Raw genomic sequence first — 17068 nt, 5'->3', positions numbered from 1 at the left:
ACTTTAATGGTTATTTTGACTGAGAATTCAATACTTAAAAGGATTGCCTCTGACTTTTGTATAGTATGTATATATATATAGAAAATTATTTTTCTTCTTTTTCGCCACCAAGGAATTCTCCATTTTCAGTTCTCAGTCTTGGAGTTAGAGAAATCCTTTCTTGCTGCCTCTAACATCTATTTATCTGACTGTTCTGCTGATCTTCAACCATCAGCCCCTCTTCTCTGATACTAGACAAGTTATGTATTTTAAATATACAATATAACAATAGCGCTCAAAGTGGATGTGGTAATGTGCCCAACCAAGCTGTTTTTCTGAAGGTATGAATTCCCGTATGTCATACACAACTATAAGAAGTACTTAATGACTATGTAACAGTAATCTCTATATGGCACTTTTAGAAGACACAGCGTGATTTAAAATAAGTGCATACCTGTATAGTTGTATAGGAGAGTGCCGCATATCAGCAATATAGAGGTACACAGGAACGGTGCATAGGCTCTAAATAGTGGTTAGCCACTAAGTGAACTGGGAGCAGGCTGTTGGTCGGACCTAATGCTGCTATAATTGCCCACTGGCCCCTGGTATTCCCCATACGACACAGACAGCAGAGGTCACAGATATAACATCCCCGACTAAGGAAACCGCCTCTTTGTTTCCGAAACGCATTGGAAAGGATTGTGGACCTCTACAGCCACCGTAGTAATGTCACTACTTACAGTCAAACACCATCAGACTAACTGCGAACCGAGAATGTCACGGTTGTTCTCCTGTCACCTCTCCCAACATTGGAAACAGAACAAATATACCTATAAAGGAACGGGAAACTAGCATTGGCTAGAATGGCCTATATAACATGTAAGACTTTGTTTTTCCCAGCAATCTCTCCACCTGAGAACCACTCGGGATTAGCATTTTATTCAGCCACTTGCGCAAATGCCGATATTACAGACAGGTATATAGTGCCATCTTTTATTGCATATAGTTTTTATGTATATATGCTGTCAGCATTTATTAGCCACACAAGTGTACAATACGGCACTTTCTTTTTCTTATCCACGGCCCCTATTTAGAGCCTATGCACCGTTCCTGTGTACCTCTATATTGCTAATACGCGGCACTCTCCTATACAACTATACAGGTATGCACTTATTTTAAATAACGTTGTGTCTTATAAAAGTCCCATATCGTGCTTACTGTTATGTATTCATTAAGTTATGTATTTTCTTATATGCTTAAAGGGGTACTCCGCCCCTAGACATCTTATCCTCTATCCAAAGGATAGGGGATAAGATGTCAGATCGCCGGGGTCTCGCTGCTGGGGACCCCAGGGATCGCTGCTGCAGCACCCTGCTGTCATTACTGCACAGAGCGAGATCGCTACGCACGTAATGACGGGCAATACAGAGGCCGGAGCATCGTTACGTCACGGCTCCGCCCCTCGGGACGTCACGGCCCGCCCCGTCAATACAAGTCTATGGGAGGGGGCATGGCGGTCGTCACGCCCCCTGCCATAGACTTGCATTAAGGGGACGGGCTGTGATATCATGAGGGGCGGAGCCATGACATCACGCTGCTCCGGCCCCTGTATCGCCCATCATTACGCACAGAGCGAACTCGCTCTACACAGTAATGATAGCGGGGTGCCGCAGCAGCGATCCCCAGGGTCCCCAGCAGCAGGACCGCGGCGATCTGACATCTTATCCCCTATCCTTTGGATAGGGGATAAGATGCCAGGGGCGGAGTACCCCTTTAAAAGCAGCATACTGAGTGCAGCAGTACTCAAAATTATATTTTAAGGGGTATGCGTGTGGAAAAATTTTTAATCAACTGGTGCCAAAAAGTTAAGCAGATTTGTAGATTACTTGTAAAAATCTTAATCCTTCCAGTACTTATTAGCTGCTGTATGCTACAGAGGAAGTTGTTTAGTTCTTTTCAGTCTGACCACAGTGCTCTCTGCTGACACCTCTGTCTGTGTCAGGAACTGTCCAGAGCAGGAACAAATCCCCATAGCAAGCTTCTCCTGCTCTGGGCAGTTCCTGACATGGACAAAGGTGTCAGCAGAGAGCACTGTGGTCAGACAGAAAAGAACTAAACAACTTCCTCTGTAGCATACAGTAGCTGATAAGTACTGGAAGGATTATGATTTTTGAAATAAAAGTAATTTACAAATCTGTTTAACCTTTTTGGCACCAGTTAATAAAAAAAAAAAAAAAAGATGTTTTCCACTGGATACCCTTTAATAGAGGTTATCTAGGAATAGAAAAACAAAGCTAATTTATTTTATACTGTTGTATCTACTTCTTAACTGGAAGGCTACATTTGTATTACTTGAGTCGTTCCAAGAACAAAGATCTCTTTTTTAACACAACTTGGTAGGCTATCATGTAAATGGACGTGCTTTATATTACACTTTATTCAGAATGTTACCTCTAAGCTTTATTCACAGCTGGATACAGTACATAATCATAAAGCAGCCCACACAGGTTATGTACAAGTCGTCCCTACCGCATATAATGCTTTCTGCTATTTGTACTGTACTTATTTGTCCAGCAAGGCTTATGGGTGCACAGTATGCTATCCTATCATAGAATAAGCTTTACATTTATCATACAAAATATGTGTTACCCTAACCCAATGCATTGTTAGGACTGTCTACCAATAGGTGCACAGCATACTTTAATCCTCCATGGTGCATAAGTGGGAGTTAATAAACCATAAGCTTCACAGGATTAGATTATCCTAACACCTATTTTAAGCATTAGTATCTAACCTCACTTACCGGCTGTCCAAACTCCAGCTCTGAAAAGAATTTATACCATGGTTCATTTTCTAAATCTATCTCATCTGGATTTATACGACCATTCTGGAGTAGGAAGCAAGGAGGGGGAGGGAAAAGGTACTCAAAAAAGGGTGCAAATAATTAAGGAACGAGCAGTAAATAAGCATAAAACACTAGAGCAGGGGATGTTCGACAAAAGGTGTTTATTAGCTGCAGCAACACTTTAGGCCATGTTCACACATTGGCCCTGATTTACTAAGAATGTTGTGTAGGTTTCTTTGTGGGTTTTAATTCCCTACTATTTTTTTCCCACGGTATTTACTAAGGTTTCCCTACATTTTCCACTGTCCCTACATTTTTCCTCAGCTCAAATCCACTACGTTTTTACCTTAGTAAATATGTTGAGTTTTTGTGAAAATGTCGGGAACACGCCCCTTTTCTGGGGTCACGACCCCTTTCCACGACAACTACGCCCCCTTTTCGGGTTTTCACCGTAAAATGGAGAGTCAGGTTTTTCTCAATTCTGGAGCAAATTCTGGCGCAGACAGAATTTCTGGCGCAATGTGCTAAAATCTGGCGCACAACCCAACAAAACATGTTGGGTTTGCAATAGTAAATGAGGGCCATTGTTTTTCTTTTTTGCAAAAGCAGCTGGAAAAAATCTGCAGTTATTTAGCAGTTTTTGTAAAAAGAAAAAATCTGGTGTGTTTTTTTCCCCCTTTTTTAATTTATTTTTTTCTTACCCAAAACATGCTATTTAACAGATGATTTTTAGCTGACCCAATTTTCCATTGACAACTATGGAATGCAATATTATAAGAAAATAAGCAGACTTTTTTTTTTACAACTTTTTGACTGTAAGAAAGCAATTTTATAGCTAAACAAATGACCAATTTTACTATGTGTGTGAACATGGCCTTAAGAAGATACACTATTAATTTGACTATTTGACAACGAGTTGTACATATACCTAAAGTGTAGGTTTACCATCATACTTAATTCTACAGCATATATCTATAAAAAATCTACATAAAAAGTTAAGTATTGGTATAAATTCTTTCCTTGGTATAAATGTTTTTCTACAGGTATACTGCAGGCACAGTTAGGCTATGTTCACATCTGCCTTGGAGCTTTGTTGGGCGAGCTCCGAGGTCATTCAATCAGCTGGACCTGGTCAGACAAGAAAATCATCCTGCTGAATAAACCAAAACCAGTCAACAGCATCTTTCGGAACACATTGGGATTCGTAGGTGCTCGGAGCAATGGACTGTCCAGCTCAGTTTTTAGACCCTAAATGAAGCCTCTGATGCAGATGTGAACAAGGCCTTCTAATAATGCTGTCTGCTACCTTGTCACCCGACACAATATCAACAGACCTCTAACAATGTACATGAGCTCCTATAGTGTAATGCACTTTACTGCACTACACAGTACCTTGTGTGAAAATGTCATACATTTCCCATGGTGCAAGTTATGAAAGCAGGCTGAATAAAAAAGAGTGGCTAGGAATTCAACTCAGCCAAAGGATTGTGAATGTGGCTTGTGAATGGAGTAGATAATGGGGGGTATGTATGAAGGATTTTACCCTGTTTTTTTGACTGTGATTTGTCTAAAATTTCCTTTCATGTCACTTTTTGCGACAAACAATTGCGCCAAATGGTTTAGAACAAAATCACTTATTTCACTTTGTTAGTCGTGATTTCAGTTACAATCATTCTTTGGTCTGGAATTCATTAATTGCAACTTTTCGATTTGGCGCAAATACCTTCATTTAGGCGCAAATCTACACCATGAATAAAGTGACAGAGAAAATAGCTACAACAATAGAATGTCCCAAAGTCAGATTTACTGCCTGGAATTCTGGGGTCTGCGCCTTTTGTAGGGCTACATTTGTGCCAAAATTACAAACTTGCCTACGACAACTGATAATTTTGGCGCAAATATGTTCCATTTAAAAAACATACATAAAATCACACATTGCTACACCATTATTGATACATGTCCCCCAATGTGTTTAAATTTGGTAAAAGATAAACTACATTGGGGGACATGTATCAGTAATGGTGTAGCAATGTGTGATTTTATGTATGTTTTTTTGCGTCAAATGGAGCATATTTGCGCCAAAATTATCAATTGTCATAGGCAAGTTTGTAATTTTGGCACAAATGTAGCCCTTCAAAAGGCGCAGACCCCAGAATTCCAGGCAGTAAATCTGACTTTGGGACATTCTATTGTTGTAGTTATTTTCTCTGTCACTTTATTCATGGTGTAGATTTGCGCCTAAATGAAGATATTTGCGCCTCAACTTGCGCCAAATCGAAAGTCCCAATTAATGAATTCCAGACCAAAGAATGATTGTAACTGAAATCACGACTGACAAAGTGCAATCAGTGATTTTGTTCTAAACCATTTGGCGCAATTGTTTGTCGCAAAAAGTGACATAAAAGGAAATTTGAGACAAATCACAGTCAAAAAAACAGGGTAAAATGCTTCATACATACCCCCATTATGCTTAGATCAAACAGCACTATCACAAGACATTTTTGCTCTATAGATATTATCTGACCCTAGAAAAGTCATGACACTGACTGCATGTGTTCATAGTGGCAGAGACCACACTGGCATGTCCTGGGCTCACCACCTAATTTACACATATGCCATGAGGTGTAGAATGTCTGTGACATGCTGTATTGAGTGTATATACCATACTAGCTTTTAAAAAAACAACAATTATATGCTTTGAGTAAATAATGTTTTCACTGCAGTGACTGTGTAGGGTGAATAGATCATTCTGCATATGTTTGGAAATAATACAGTGCTCAGACCCTGCATATATCCAGTGGACAAGTACGCTTGCAGTATGCTGGGCTCAGGTATAGATGTTATGAGAGACGTCTCCGCTCACACATAGGATGGACTGAAACTCTGGCATGGGAAATCTTTGGCATGTGTCACATGATTTATATCCCGTCAGATGTTTTACATTTAAGTTTCATACACTGTTTGAGATGTAGTGTTTATGCAATGGCTGCAGCTAACATTGCCTGGCACTATGCCCGGGTTATTCGTGCCTTATGAAAACAAGACAAACCCGCCTGGCTAGCTGGTGATTGTACAGTTCCTTTAATTTTGGATTTTCCCACATCAACTGGAATCAGCCTGGAAAATAAAGTCTCTGATGGCTTATAGGAAGCATTTCCTCTAGCGTCCGGAATATTAGACTAAAACTACTGAAATACATTTACTGTAGAACTACATATACCCTTTATGCCTATATATTATAATGGTGAGTATACCGAAGAAGAACAAATGCTCAATGCCCTGCAATAATTGTTAAGAGACAAAACACCTGAAATCTTTTTCTTTGAAAATGTAACAGCATATTTTGGAGAATGACAATAAATATTATAATATATATAAATGTATATATATATATATATATATATATATATAGCCAACTCTAGGTCTCAATTGTGGGGGTTAACACTTTGCACTACCTACGATTAATGGAAGATACAGATATGAAGATATCACCTCCCCATTGTAGAGCATTTTTTATGTGCAGTGCACTGGCTTCTTCACCACTGACACCGCTTCATTTATGAATCAGCCCTGAAGTCACTATTACACATTTCCAACAACATAGGGCAACAGTCAAGCATTACATTACGTCAAGGGTTCTCAACCAGGGGTACGCGTACCCCTAGGGGTACACCAAGGGTTATGCGGGGGCTACGGCAATTTGCTAACAAATACCAGCCATGCATTGACCAGTATTTGTCAGCGCAGAGCGGGACTGGCCACATTACATGAGCTGCAGTGGCTGCCGGGCCTGAGGTGTGACGTCCCTGACGTCGCGCAGAGGTGCCGGCACAGCACAGAAGGACCTCACCCACCAGTGCGGCCCTCCAACTCCCTCCAAACGGGATAGACACAAGCCTGGTAAGCATGTTAAACTAGTGTAACCCCGCAGTATAGGAGGGCATTAGAGGGAGGGAGGAATAATGGGACAAGGGGATTCAGATCGGGGGGGGGGGGGGTGGTAATGGCACAAGGGGATTAAAGGGAGGGGGAATAATGGCACAAGGGGATTAGAGGGAGGGGGGAATAATGGCACAAGGGGATCAGAGGAAGGGGGAATAATGGCACAAGGGGATTAAGATGGGGGGATAATGGCACAAGGGGATTAGAGGGAGGGGGGATAATGGCACAAACGGATTAAGATGGAGGGGGAATAATGGCACAATGGGATTAAGATGGAGGGGGAAATACTGGCACAAGGGGATTAAGATAGAGGGGGAAATAATGGCACAAGGGGATTAAGATAGAGGGGGGAATAATGGCACAAGGGCATTAAGTATTGCATTAGTAAGGTAAGCACACGCCATTATGAAATTAAGTACTTTTATGACTTATTTTGTCTGCGGTTACACGCGAGGGGTACCTGCGGACATACTTTAGGGGTACAGTCACGATAAAGCTTGAGAACCACTGCTTTATGTGGTGTGCCAGTACTGAACCAGATCCCCAGCCACAATTAATGGCAAAGTGGATTAGTTTTACCAGGGCAAGTAGCCCTAAACTGCCCATACACCTTAGATTAAAGTTGATGAAAGTGGATGATGCAAACCAAAACATTCATTCGTCGAATGAAATCTGATCATTATCAATCATTTATTCTCAGAATGTTCTCAGAAACACAGTTCGTCCTTCGCACAGTATGGCCAGTACTTTAATGGCCAAAATTAAAAGGTGTATGGCTGCATCTGTGAAGTGATCGTTCATAAGACGATTTTTCAACTGTTCAACCATCAACCTACTTTTATCTAATGTGTATGGCCATTTTTACCATAGACATTACACTGCATCCACTAAAGCTGGGTCCGTTACACTGGACATTGAGGACAGTTAAAAGCAAGAATGCCCCATCTCAAAAGGTGAGAAGTTTCTTAAAAGAGACCCTCCCTTCAAGTATGATAAGTTGTTTTTCCTAATAAATCTAATATTCAACTGCTATAAGAAGCTTACTTTATCACATACATCCTTATGTGAAACAAAGTGCTTGCTTAGAACTTTAAACTGTAAACCATTCTAGGTCCACCGGGGGGAGCCACTCTTTGGGCCTTTACAATAAGAACTCTCTACACAGAGATATTCTGAGTGGAGATTCTGTAGCGGGCAACAGCAGAGCAGACCGCTCGGAAATGCATAGTCTCAATAGACAGCAATGCATTTCCAAGTGGATTCTAATGAAAGAATGAACATGTTTATCAATAGTCTGGGATTCAAAATTTCCTTGGTGTGAATGAAGCAGTAGAATGCTGTAATAGTGGTTTAGGGAACAAAAAGGGTTAGTATTATAATTCCTTGTGGTCTAGGTCAGTGAAGGGTTAAAGGGGTATTCCTATCTTGGTATAAGGCTTTTCACCCTGCTCATGGCTGCCAGAGGTTGTCGGGAAGCCGAAAACAGCCGAACCAGCTGTTTTATGCAATTTGTGTAACTCCTATAAGCAAGCAGGCCAGGGGGCTGGGGAGCCTTTCTACCGAGATGGGAATACCCCTTTAATGTAAGGATCTTTGGTGGTCTGTGGCAGTAAAGGTGGTTGATACCAGCATTCCTGGTCGACTAGGGCAGTGAAATGTTAATGGGGGGTATGTATCAATAATGGTGTTGCAATATGTGATTTTATGTATGTTTTTTTTTTTTGCGTCAAATGGAGCGTAGTTACGCCAAAATTATCAATTGTCGCATGCAAGTTTGAAATTTTGGCACAAATGCAGCCCTACAAAAGGCGCAGACTCCTGCCCCAGAATTCCAGGCAGAACTTTCTGAATCTGAGGCAGTTAAATCTGACCTTGGGACTTGTTAACAGAGGTAAAGCTTGCACCGCCAGGGCCTTTTTTGCTGTTTTTCATTTGTGCCTTAGGGGGGATATTCATCCAGACCTCTGCCTTGGAAAAGTGTTGCATTTTCCCCTTGCAACCAATCAGGTTGCTTCTTTAATTGTTCAGGGTCCTTTTTCCACTTTCTGGTTGGGCACTGTTTAAATGTTCTACATTCTATTGTTAGAGTTATTTTCTCTGTCATTTTATTTTTGGTGTGGATTTGCGCCTTAATAAAGGTATTTGCGCCAACATTTGCACCAAATCGAAAAGTAATTCCAAAACAATGCATGATAGTAACTGAAATCACGACTAACACCGTCATATCAGTGATAATGTTCTATACCATTTGGCGCAACTGATTGTCGCAAAAAGTAACAAATAAAACAAATCACAGCAAAAAAAAAAAATCTGTAAAATCCTTCATACATACCCCCCAATGTCAGTATTATCCCTGGTAGACTAGAGCAGGAAAAGCTTGAAGGGGTTATCCAGGATTAGAAACACATAATCGATTTCTTCCAGAAACAGTGGCACTTTTGTCTTCAGTTTGTGTGTGGTTTTGTGTGTGTGGTTTTGTTGCTCAGTATTGGTGCCGAGTTGTAATACCACACACAACCTAAGGACAAGTATGGCACTGTTTTTGGAATCAAGCAGCTATTTTTCACTAATCCTGGATAACATTTTTAATGTCAGTATACCTGGTGGTCTATGGCATTGAGGAGGTTGGTTCCAATATCCCTAGTGGTCTAGGGCATTAAAGAGGTTAATGTATGGGTCCCTGGTGGTCTAGTGAAGTCAAATGGTTAATTTTAAAATCTCCAGTGGAGGGCAAAGGAAAAGTTAATACAGCATACCTGGGGTCAAGTTTAGCATTACCCTGGCTCTAATAGGAGACTGGACACTGATGCTTCATCTTCCCATTTCTTCCCTGCACTGATCCCAATGATAAGTGCAGAGAAGAGATATAGAGGACTGTTCCCTTGTAACTCACAAAGTATGTGTGGGAGCAGGATTTCCCTTAGCAGGGATAGCTTCTGGTGTCAATAGGCCATAATAGAGCATGGACAGGGGTTGTCATGAGTAGAACAATTCTCTGAATAATACAAAGTAAATATAAAATTGTAAAAAAAAAAAAAAAGTGACTAGTTTATTATGAGCAGGATGAAAAGACATACCGTATATACTCGAGTATAAGCCGACCCGAGTATAAGCCGAGACCCCTAATTTCAACCCAAAATCCCAGGAAAAGTTATTGACTCGAGTATAAGCCTAGGGTGGGAAATACCTCATCCCCCCCCTGTCATCATCCAGACCCGTCATTAACATCCTCATCATCATCCCCTTGTCATCATCCCACACATCCCCCCTTCATCATCCCCTTATCATCCCACACATCCCCCCTTCATCATCCCCTTGTCATCATCCCACACATCCCCCCTTCATCATCCCCTTATCATCCCGCACATCCCCCCTTCATCATCCCCTTATCATCCCACACATCCCCCCTTCATCATCCCCTTGTAATCATCCCACCCCCCCCCTTCATCATCCCCACCCCCCTTCATCATCCCCACACCCCCCCTTCATCATCCTCTTCTCATCATTCGCCCTCAGTGGTCTTCAACCTGCGGACCTCCAGAGGTTTCAAAACTACAACTCCCAGCAAGCCCGGGCAGCCATCGGCTGTCCGGGCTTGCTGGGAGTTGTAGTTTTGAAACCTCCGGAGGTCCGCAGGTTGAAAACCACTGCGGCCTTCAACATCATCCAGCCCCCTCTCACCCCCTTTAGTTCTGAGTACTCACCTCCGCTCGGCGCTGGTCCGGTCCTGCAGGGCTGTCCGGAGAGGAGGTGGTCCGGTGAGGAGGTGGTCCAGGCTGCTATCTTCACCGGGGGCGCCTCTTCTCCGCGCTTCCGGCCCGGAATAGAGGCGTTGCCTTGACAACGACGCAGAAGTACGTTGGCAATGAACGCACCTCTGCGTCGTTGTCACGGCAACGTGACTATTCTGAGGCCGGGCCCGAAGCGCTTAGAAGAGGCCTCCCCGGTGAAGATAGCAGCCCGGAACCACTATCCCACCGGACCACCTCCTCTCCGGACAGTCCTGCAGGACCGGACCAGCGCCGAGCGGAGGTGAGTACTCAGAACTAAAGGGGGTGAGAGGGGGCTGGATGATGTTGAAGGCCGCAGTGGTCTTCAACCTGCGGACCTCCAGAGGTTTCAAAACTACAACTCCCAGCAAGCCCGGACAGCCGATGGCTGCCCGGGCTTGCTGGGAGATGTAGTTTTGAAACCTCTGGAAGTCCGCAGGTTGAAGACCACTGCGGGTGGGGGAGTTCACTCGAGTATAAGCCGAGGGGGGTGTTTTCAGCACGAAAAATCGTGCTGAAAAACTCGGCTTATACTCGAGTATATACGGTAAGTAGTAAAAAGTAAATATTAGCAGGGCATGCAGCAGGGATACTATATGTTTTTACACCTTCCTACAGTTTTACAGACTCTTTAATTTAAGAGTCAATAAAAATGGGTTGGACAAGTAGAGTTGTAAAATGCGCCATATTAACTAATAGCATGCAAAAAAACTGGTGTGCCTCACAGCTGAAATAAGCAGTGCATATCACATGTTTGGAAAGTTGCAAGACGTCATCCATTTTGATAATTCTGGGGCAATTTCCGCCATGTTTGCCACCTCATAAAATAATGTATTTTCTAACAATGTGCTAGTAGATTCTGGAACTCAAAGGAACCCAAACTTTGTAAATGCATTGTATTACTTAGCTTGTGTCTATTCAGAGCTGCACTTATAATTCTGCTACTTAGTATTTGAAATAGTGTCCAAGCTTTGTCAATGGACACATCCTAACATCCTATGTAGCGTTGACTGTAGCCCAGGATCAGTACAAGATTAGTGATGCAGACTATATGATACATTTTTCAACTTCCTACCTAGATTATTATTTATTTATTTATGTTATTTCTGTAAAATTACGATGAAAACATATTTTAATAGTGAGTCTGTGTAATTCTGGAGGGATGGAAGAAACCAAGTAAAAAGTCAGTCTAGGAGGCACTGCTCAGTGTAAAGGCAATTATGACCACAGGCGAGCACAGGACAACATTTAGTTTTTTTTGTACGCTTTGGACGACACGTTTCAGCACTGTACTGTGCCTTCCTCAGGTCCATCAGATATACTGTACATAAGAAACAAAAACTTTTCTAATATTTTATCATACAGTCAAAAAATAGGTCTCTCATCAAAGCAACCCATAATAGAGACGGACATAAAGCCTATTACCTAATAAAATGACAAACATATTACATAATTGATGAGAGACTTATGCTTTGATGAAAGACCTATTATTTGACTGTATTATAAAACATTAGAAACGTTTTTATTTCTTACTTATTTACAGTATATCTGGTGGACCTGAGGAAGGCACAGTACAGTGCCGAAACATGTTGTCCAAATTGTACAAAATAAAACTGCATGTTGTCCTGTGCTTGCCTGTGGTCGCAATTGCCTTTACACTGAGCAGCGCTTCCTAGACCCATTTTTTCTTGGTTTCTTCCATCTCTCTACTGTTTCTCCGCTCCGTCTGGGAGTAGGATAGGGTCAGAGTGCAGCAGCTCTATCATCGCATCTGGTACCTATATTTGAGTTGAACCTGCCACTTTTTCAACTCTTTAAGGTCAGTATATCACTTTGGTGCGGTGGGGGGTTTACACACCAATTGATATACTACCCAAGGGAGCGCCCCCTGTTTTGTGTAATTCTAGACACCCAGGAAAAGGACATTCTAGTAGTGACAGCTTTTCTAGCTATCGGCTCAAGAATAAATAAGTCACCCGAGGGATCATAAGTTATTCTGCCAGGATGCCAAAAGGCAGCAACTATTTTCTTCGCCAAAAAAGCAGCAACTATCATCCAGACCATTGAACACTGCTGAAAAGTATGTCTATTTTTATTATTTACACCATGACAGTTTAATATAGGACATGACAAAACAAACTGCTTGACGCTGTGCTTAAAGGACTTAAAGGGGTATTCCAGGCAAAACCTTTTTTTTATATATATATCAACTGGCTCCAGAAAGTTAAACAGATTTGTAAATTACTTCTATTAAAAAATCTTAATCCTTCCAATAGTTATTAGCTTCTGAAGTTTTCTGTCTAACTGCTCAATGATGATGTCACGTCCCGGGAGCTGTGCATGATGGGAGAATATCCCCATAGGAACTGCACAGCTCCCGGGACGTGAGTCATCAGAAAGCAGTTAGACAGAAAACAACAACTCAACTTCAGAAGCTAATAACTTTTGGAAGGATTAAGATTTTTTAATAGAAGTAATTTACAAATCTGTTTAACTTTCCGGAGCCAGTTGATATATAAAAAAAAAGTTTTGGCCTGGAATACCCCTTTAAAGAGGTTTCGTGGGTATATGTAGTAAATGTATTTCTTATCACACATACATAACCACTGTGATGTGAAAATGCATAAGTGATAGAAATGCCATTCAAAATGAAGATTACCCAGAGCAATAATCTTCAAAGTGTGGCTGTCAGAACAAGCTGGGAGTTGTATCTCAGGTAGGAAATCACTATAGAGTTTAGGTTTCGGTGCTGAATGTTTTAACCATTTATTATATTTTCTTTCTTGAGCACTAGTACTTTCAACAATGTAAAATATAAGGCTGTCCTTTATATCAGATTGACAGTTCACACAATGCACTTACCGGCCTTTCGTGTTCAAGGATGGAGGATTTTCCTGGCTCGTATTCAAAGATACTTCGAGGTTCAGAACGGAATTTGCGAGTATCAACTTTTCTGTCAGGTGGCTCCCACTCATTCCTTGTAGGAGGAAATATATATTAGTGCAAACGGCATATGCCCAAAAACAGAGAATTCATTTTGTCAACTTTCTTTTTTCTTACATCTTCTATTTTTTATCTGTATAAGATTTTGAGATTTACATTTCTCCTATACAGCAATTTATTAAAGAGGTATCGACTATCAGTGTTTAGAAGACCTGAGCACTAAATTTTACCTTATTTAGTTGGTGACTGGTTCACTTACCTTTATGTTACCTACTTTATTTATAAAACATGGCTGGATCATTGTATCAATAAAGCACTTTTAGTCTCTTTTCTCAACATCATTCCTCATAGACTGTGAGCAGGGCCCTCACTCCTCTTGTCTGGATATTTAGTGTACAATATTGTATTGTCTAATACTTGCCTTTATCTGTAGTGTGTAATATTATATTGTATAATAATTGTCTTTATTTGTGCCCCCAAAATTGTAAACTTTGGACAATCTGTGGGCACTATATAAATAAATAAAAATATTATTATATTATTATTAAAGGAGAAAATTTGGTGATTCTTAAATAAATACAAAATACTCTAATTTTGAGGATAAGAAAGATATAGAAAAAGGTTCCTTTATCGTAAGAGCAATGAGACAGACTATGGAACTTCTTTTCAGGATTCCTGCTAACTCACTGAAAAAAGCTGTCTGGATTCCTCCTGCATTTAAAAAAATGTTGGAAATGTTTGGGGAAATTTTTTTTATGTATTTAAGTTTTTCAACCTTTCAACCTTATTATGCTCATACTATGTATTAATAAAAATGTAACATATAAAGGATATTGTTCATTTTGGGAACCATGTAGAGAATGTACTTTCCATGCTGATAATACTACAGTAGGTAACAACAAGAGAACATAAAGAACAAAGAAGGGGAGAAGCTTTAATTTGGTAACTTACTTCTCAGGAGAGGTCAGCTGCCGCATGCGATGAGGCACAGATGGAGGAAGAACGGGTACAGGAGGAGGTGGTAATGGGGATGAAGCTCTAAATACATCTGTGCCATTGTCAGAGATACTTTTAGATAGAGGACGGTATGTTTGTGTCTTTGCAGCAGGATGTGAATAGGCAGGTAAAGCCGAGCTGTAGTTATCTGTGATCACAAAGAAAGAGCATATACAATGCAGGCCAATTCTTACAGGACTGTCAAGAGATAAACATATAGGGGGACATTTATCAAGGTATTTAGAGTTTTTTTTTTCTTACTCTGAAGTAAGCAAAAAGTTACAAACAGCCTTACCTAAGCAAATTTCAGTTTTCACGCAAACCCCTTACAAAAAGTCTGCTCCAGGTCTGACCAAAAAATGAGCAAATTTAGTGAGCAAATTTACAAAGTTGCAAAAAAGTCTCACAAAAGTCTCAGCTGCAACTTTTTTGTTTTGCTTATATGCTCTGAATTTATCAACCCCCTGTGATAGTATGATAAATATGTAGCACATAAGTGAAACTAAAGCAACACAAAAAAACAACAACACAATGATAAATGTCCCTCATAGATAATATACACACATACAATTACCCAGAAAACTATACTGCAAACATGATGATTATATCTCTCAACTAATTAAGTTATCTATCTTTCCAACCATTTATAATTTATGAATCTATCTATATGCTAATATATTAGCATATTAGTGTCTACAATTTTATTTTTATTTTTTTCACAATTTCGAAAGCCAGCACTTCATCCAATGCAAACTGCTTTAACATAACAAGAGACATCTTCCACCAAACCACGTTACACTCCAATAAACAAGGAAGAAGCTACTTGTGGCTTCTAATATTTGCTCACTGAAATCTACCGCTCGGTGATCACACCCTGTGATATGTTGTTTCTACCATTACAATTGTTATTTTACTGACATTAATAGCTACAATGGTATTTGTGCTTATGTTGTACATGTCATATTGTTTAGAACTAGATGCACTTCAAAAGGTGACCATGTATAAATACATTTTAGACACTTAAAATGTTTATTTTCCATTAGTTAAAGGAAATCTGTCAGCTTTATATAATGCTCCGAACTGCAGACATGGGCAGATAGCTGATAGGGAGATAAAACAGCTGATGGCTGTAGAGTTATACAGAGTTATAAAATCATGTGTCCTGTCCAGAGGAAACGTTGCTGAGTTGCCCATAGCAACCAATCATAACGCTTCTTTCATTTTTTGACAAGGCCTCTGCAAAATTAAAGAAGCACTCTGATTGGTTGCAATGGGCAACTCAGCAATTTTTCCTCTGGACAGGTTTTGATAAATCTCCTCCTCAGTTCTTGAAGCCAAATCCAGTACACAAAGCATGCAGGGCAGGGAGTGGTGGGGGATGAGGAGGCATGCATGCTGTAGCTCAGCTGGGGCTCTATAACACTTGAGATTACAAGGAAACATCATTTTATAACTTTGAAAACAGCCATCAGCTAAGACTTATGTATCATTTGTGTTATCTGCCAAGACTGCAGTTCTGAGCATAATATAGAGCTGGCTGAAGGACATAAACTGAAAACAGTGGGTGCTCCACTCCTGTCTATTAAGAAATTAGGCCCTAATACGGTGTATGGAAAGCAACTCTCTGAAGCAAACAACCCCATATAACTCTGGTAACACCTAAAATGTTATGTTGGGCTTAATGCATCTATTCAGGTTAAATGATAAAAAATTAAAAAAATACTTTTTCCTAAAAGGTTTCGGGCTCTTCCTTTAAGATAGATAGAAACCAAAATCATTGTAAAGTGAGATCTTTAGTTTGGCAGTACAATATTCCATGATCTATTTATACCCAGTACTATATCTATAACAAGGGGGCATCCTCTACGTCTAGAGGAAAGAAGGTTTCTACACCACCACAGATGGGGGTTCTTTACTGTAAGAGCAGTGAGACTATGGAATTCTCTGCCAGAGGAGGTGGTCATGGGGAACTCTGTAAAATAATTCAAAAGTGGTCTGGATGCATTTTTGGAGAATAATAACATCACTGGTTATGGATACTAGATTTATAGGGACAGAATGTTGATCCAGGGATTTATTCTGATGCCATATTTAGAGTCGGGAAGGAATTTTTACCTCTAGTATGAGGGTTTTTTGCCTTCCTCTGGATCAACTCAGTAGGGACTCATTAGGGTTATAGGTTAAACTTGATGAACTCTGGTCTTTTTTAAACCTTATAAACTATGTAACTATATAGTAAGGTGAGTAAAGAAATACAGTATATACATCCCTGGTAATAGACTTCTTACACAAAAAAACATTCTTCCAGACAAATAACCTATGTATATTTGTGCATATGGATCGAGCAACTCACCTGTATTATATGCATAGGCTGTGCTAGAATAATCACTGTCATTGTCTGTAAAACAAACAGAATCTGTGAGTCTTGTGATATGGCAAAGTCACATTTACTACAGCCTGAGAACAAACTAAGAATTACTTCCACCGTCCCCTTTGTGTCTCATGGTTCAGCTCATTTCACAGCTCATCTCACCTTAAAATGATTGCATTCCCATACATTCTCCTTGGTCGAGATTTGTCCTTGTCATATTAC

General features: G+C 40.4%; 1 protein-coding gene across 19 annotated transcripts in view; it reads right to left on the bottom strand.

The window, feature by feature from the left end:
• SORBS2 (sorbin and SH3 domain containing 2) overlaps positions 1 to 17068 on the bottom strand; it is a 305036-nt gene that overhangs the window by 77657 nt on the left and 210311 nt on the right. For 15 of the 19 annotated variants that reach the window (XM_056559539.1, XM_056559575.1, XM_056559567.1 and 12 more), the window contains 4 exons: positions 16829 to 16873; positions 14431 to 14623; positions 13399 to 13513; positions 2783 to 2866 (listed from right to left, as the gene is read on the bottom strand). In XM_056559539.1, coding sequence (XP_056415514.1) covers positions 2783 to 2866; positions 13399 to 13513; positions 14431 to 14623; positions 16829 to 16873 — 437 coding nt within the window. The remainder of the gene's footprint in view (positions 1 to 2782; positions 2867 to 13398; positions 13514 to 14430; positions 14624 to 16828; positions 16874 to 17068) is intronic. The other 4 variants (XM_056559644.1, XM_056559684.1, XM_056559694.1 and 1 more) reach the window with 1 other exon arrangement.

Source organism: Hyla sarda, chromosome 1 (assembly GCF_029499605.1).
Source record: "Hyla sarda isolate aHylSar1 chromosome 1, aHylSar1.hap1, whole genome shotgun sequence".
NCBI lineage: Eukaryota > Metazoa > Chordata > Amphibia > Anura > Hylidae > Hyla > Hyla sarda.
Note: the sequence above shows the minus strand (reverse complement) of the source record. Positions and strands in the feature narration are given on the sequence as shown.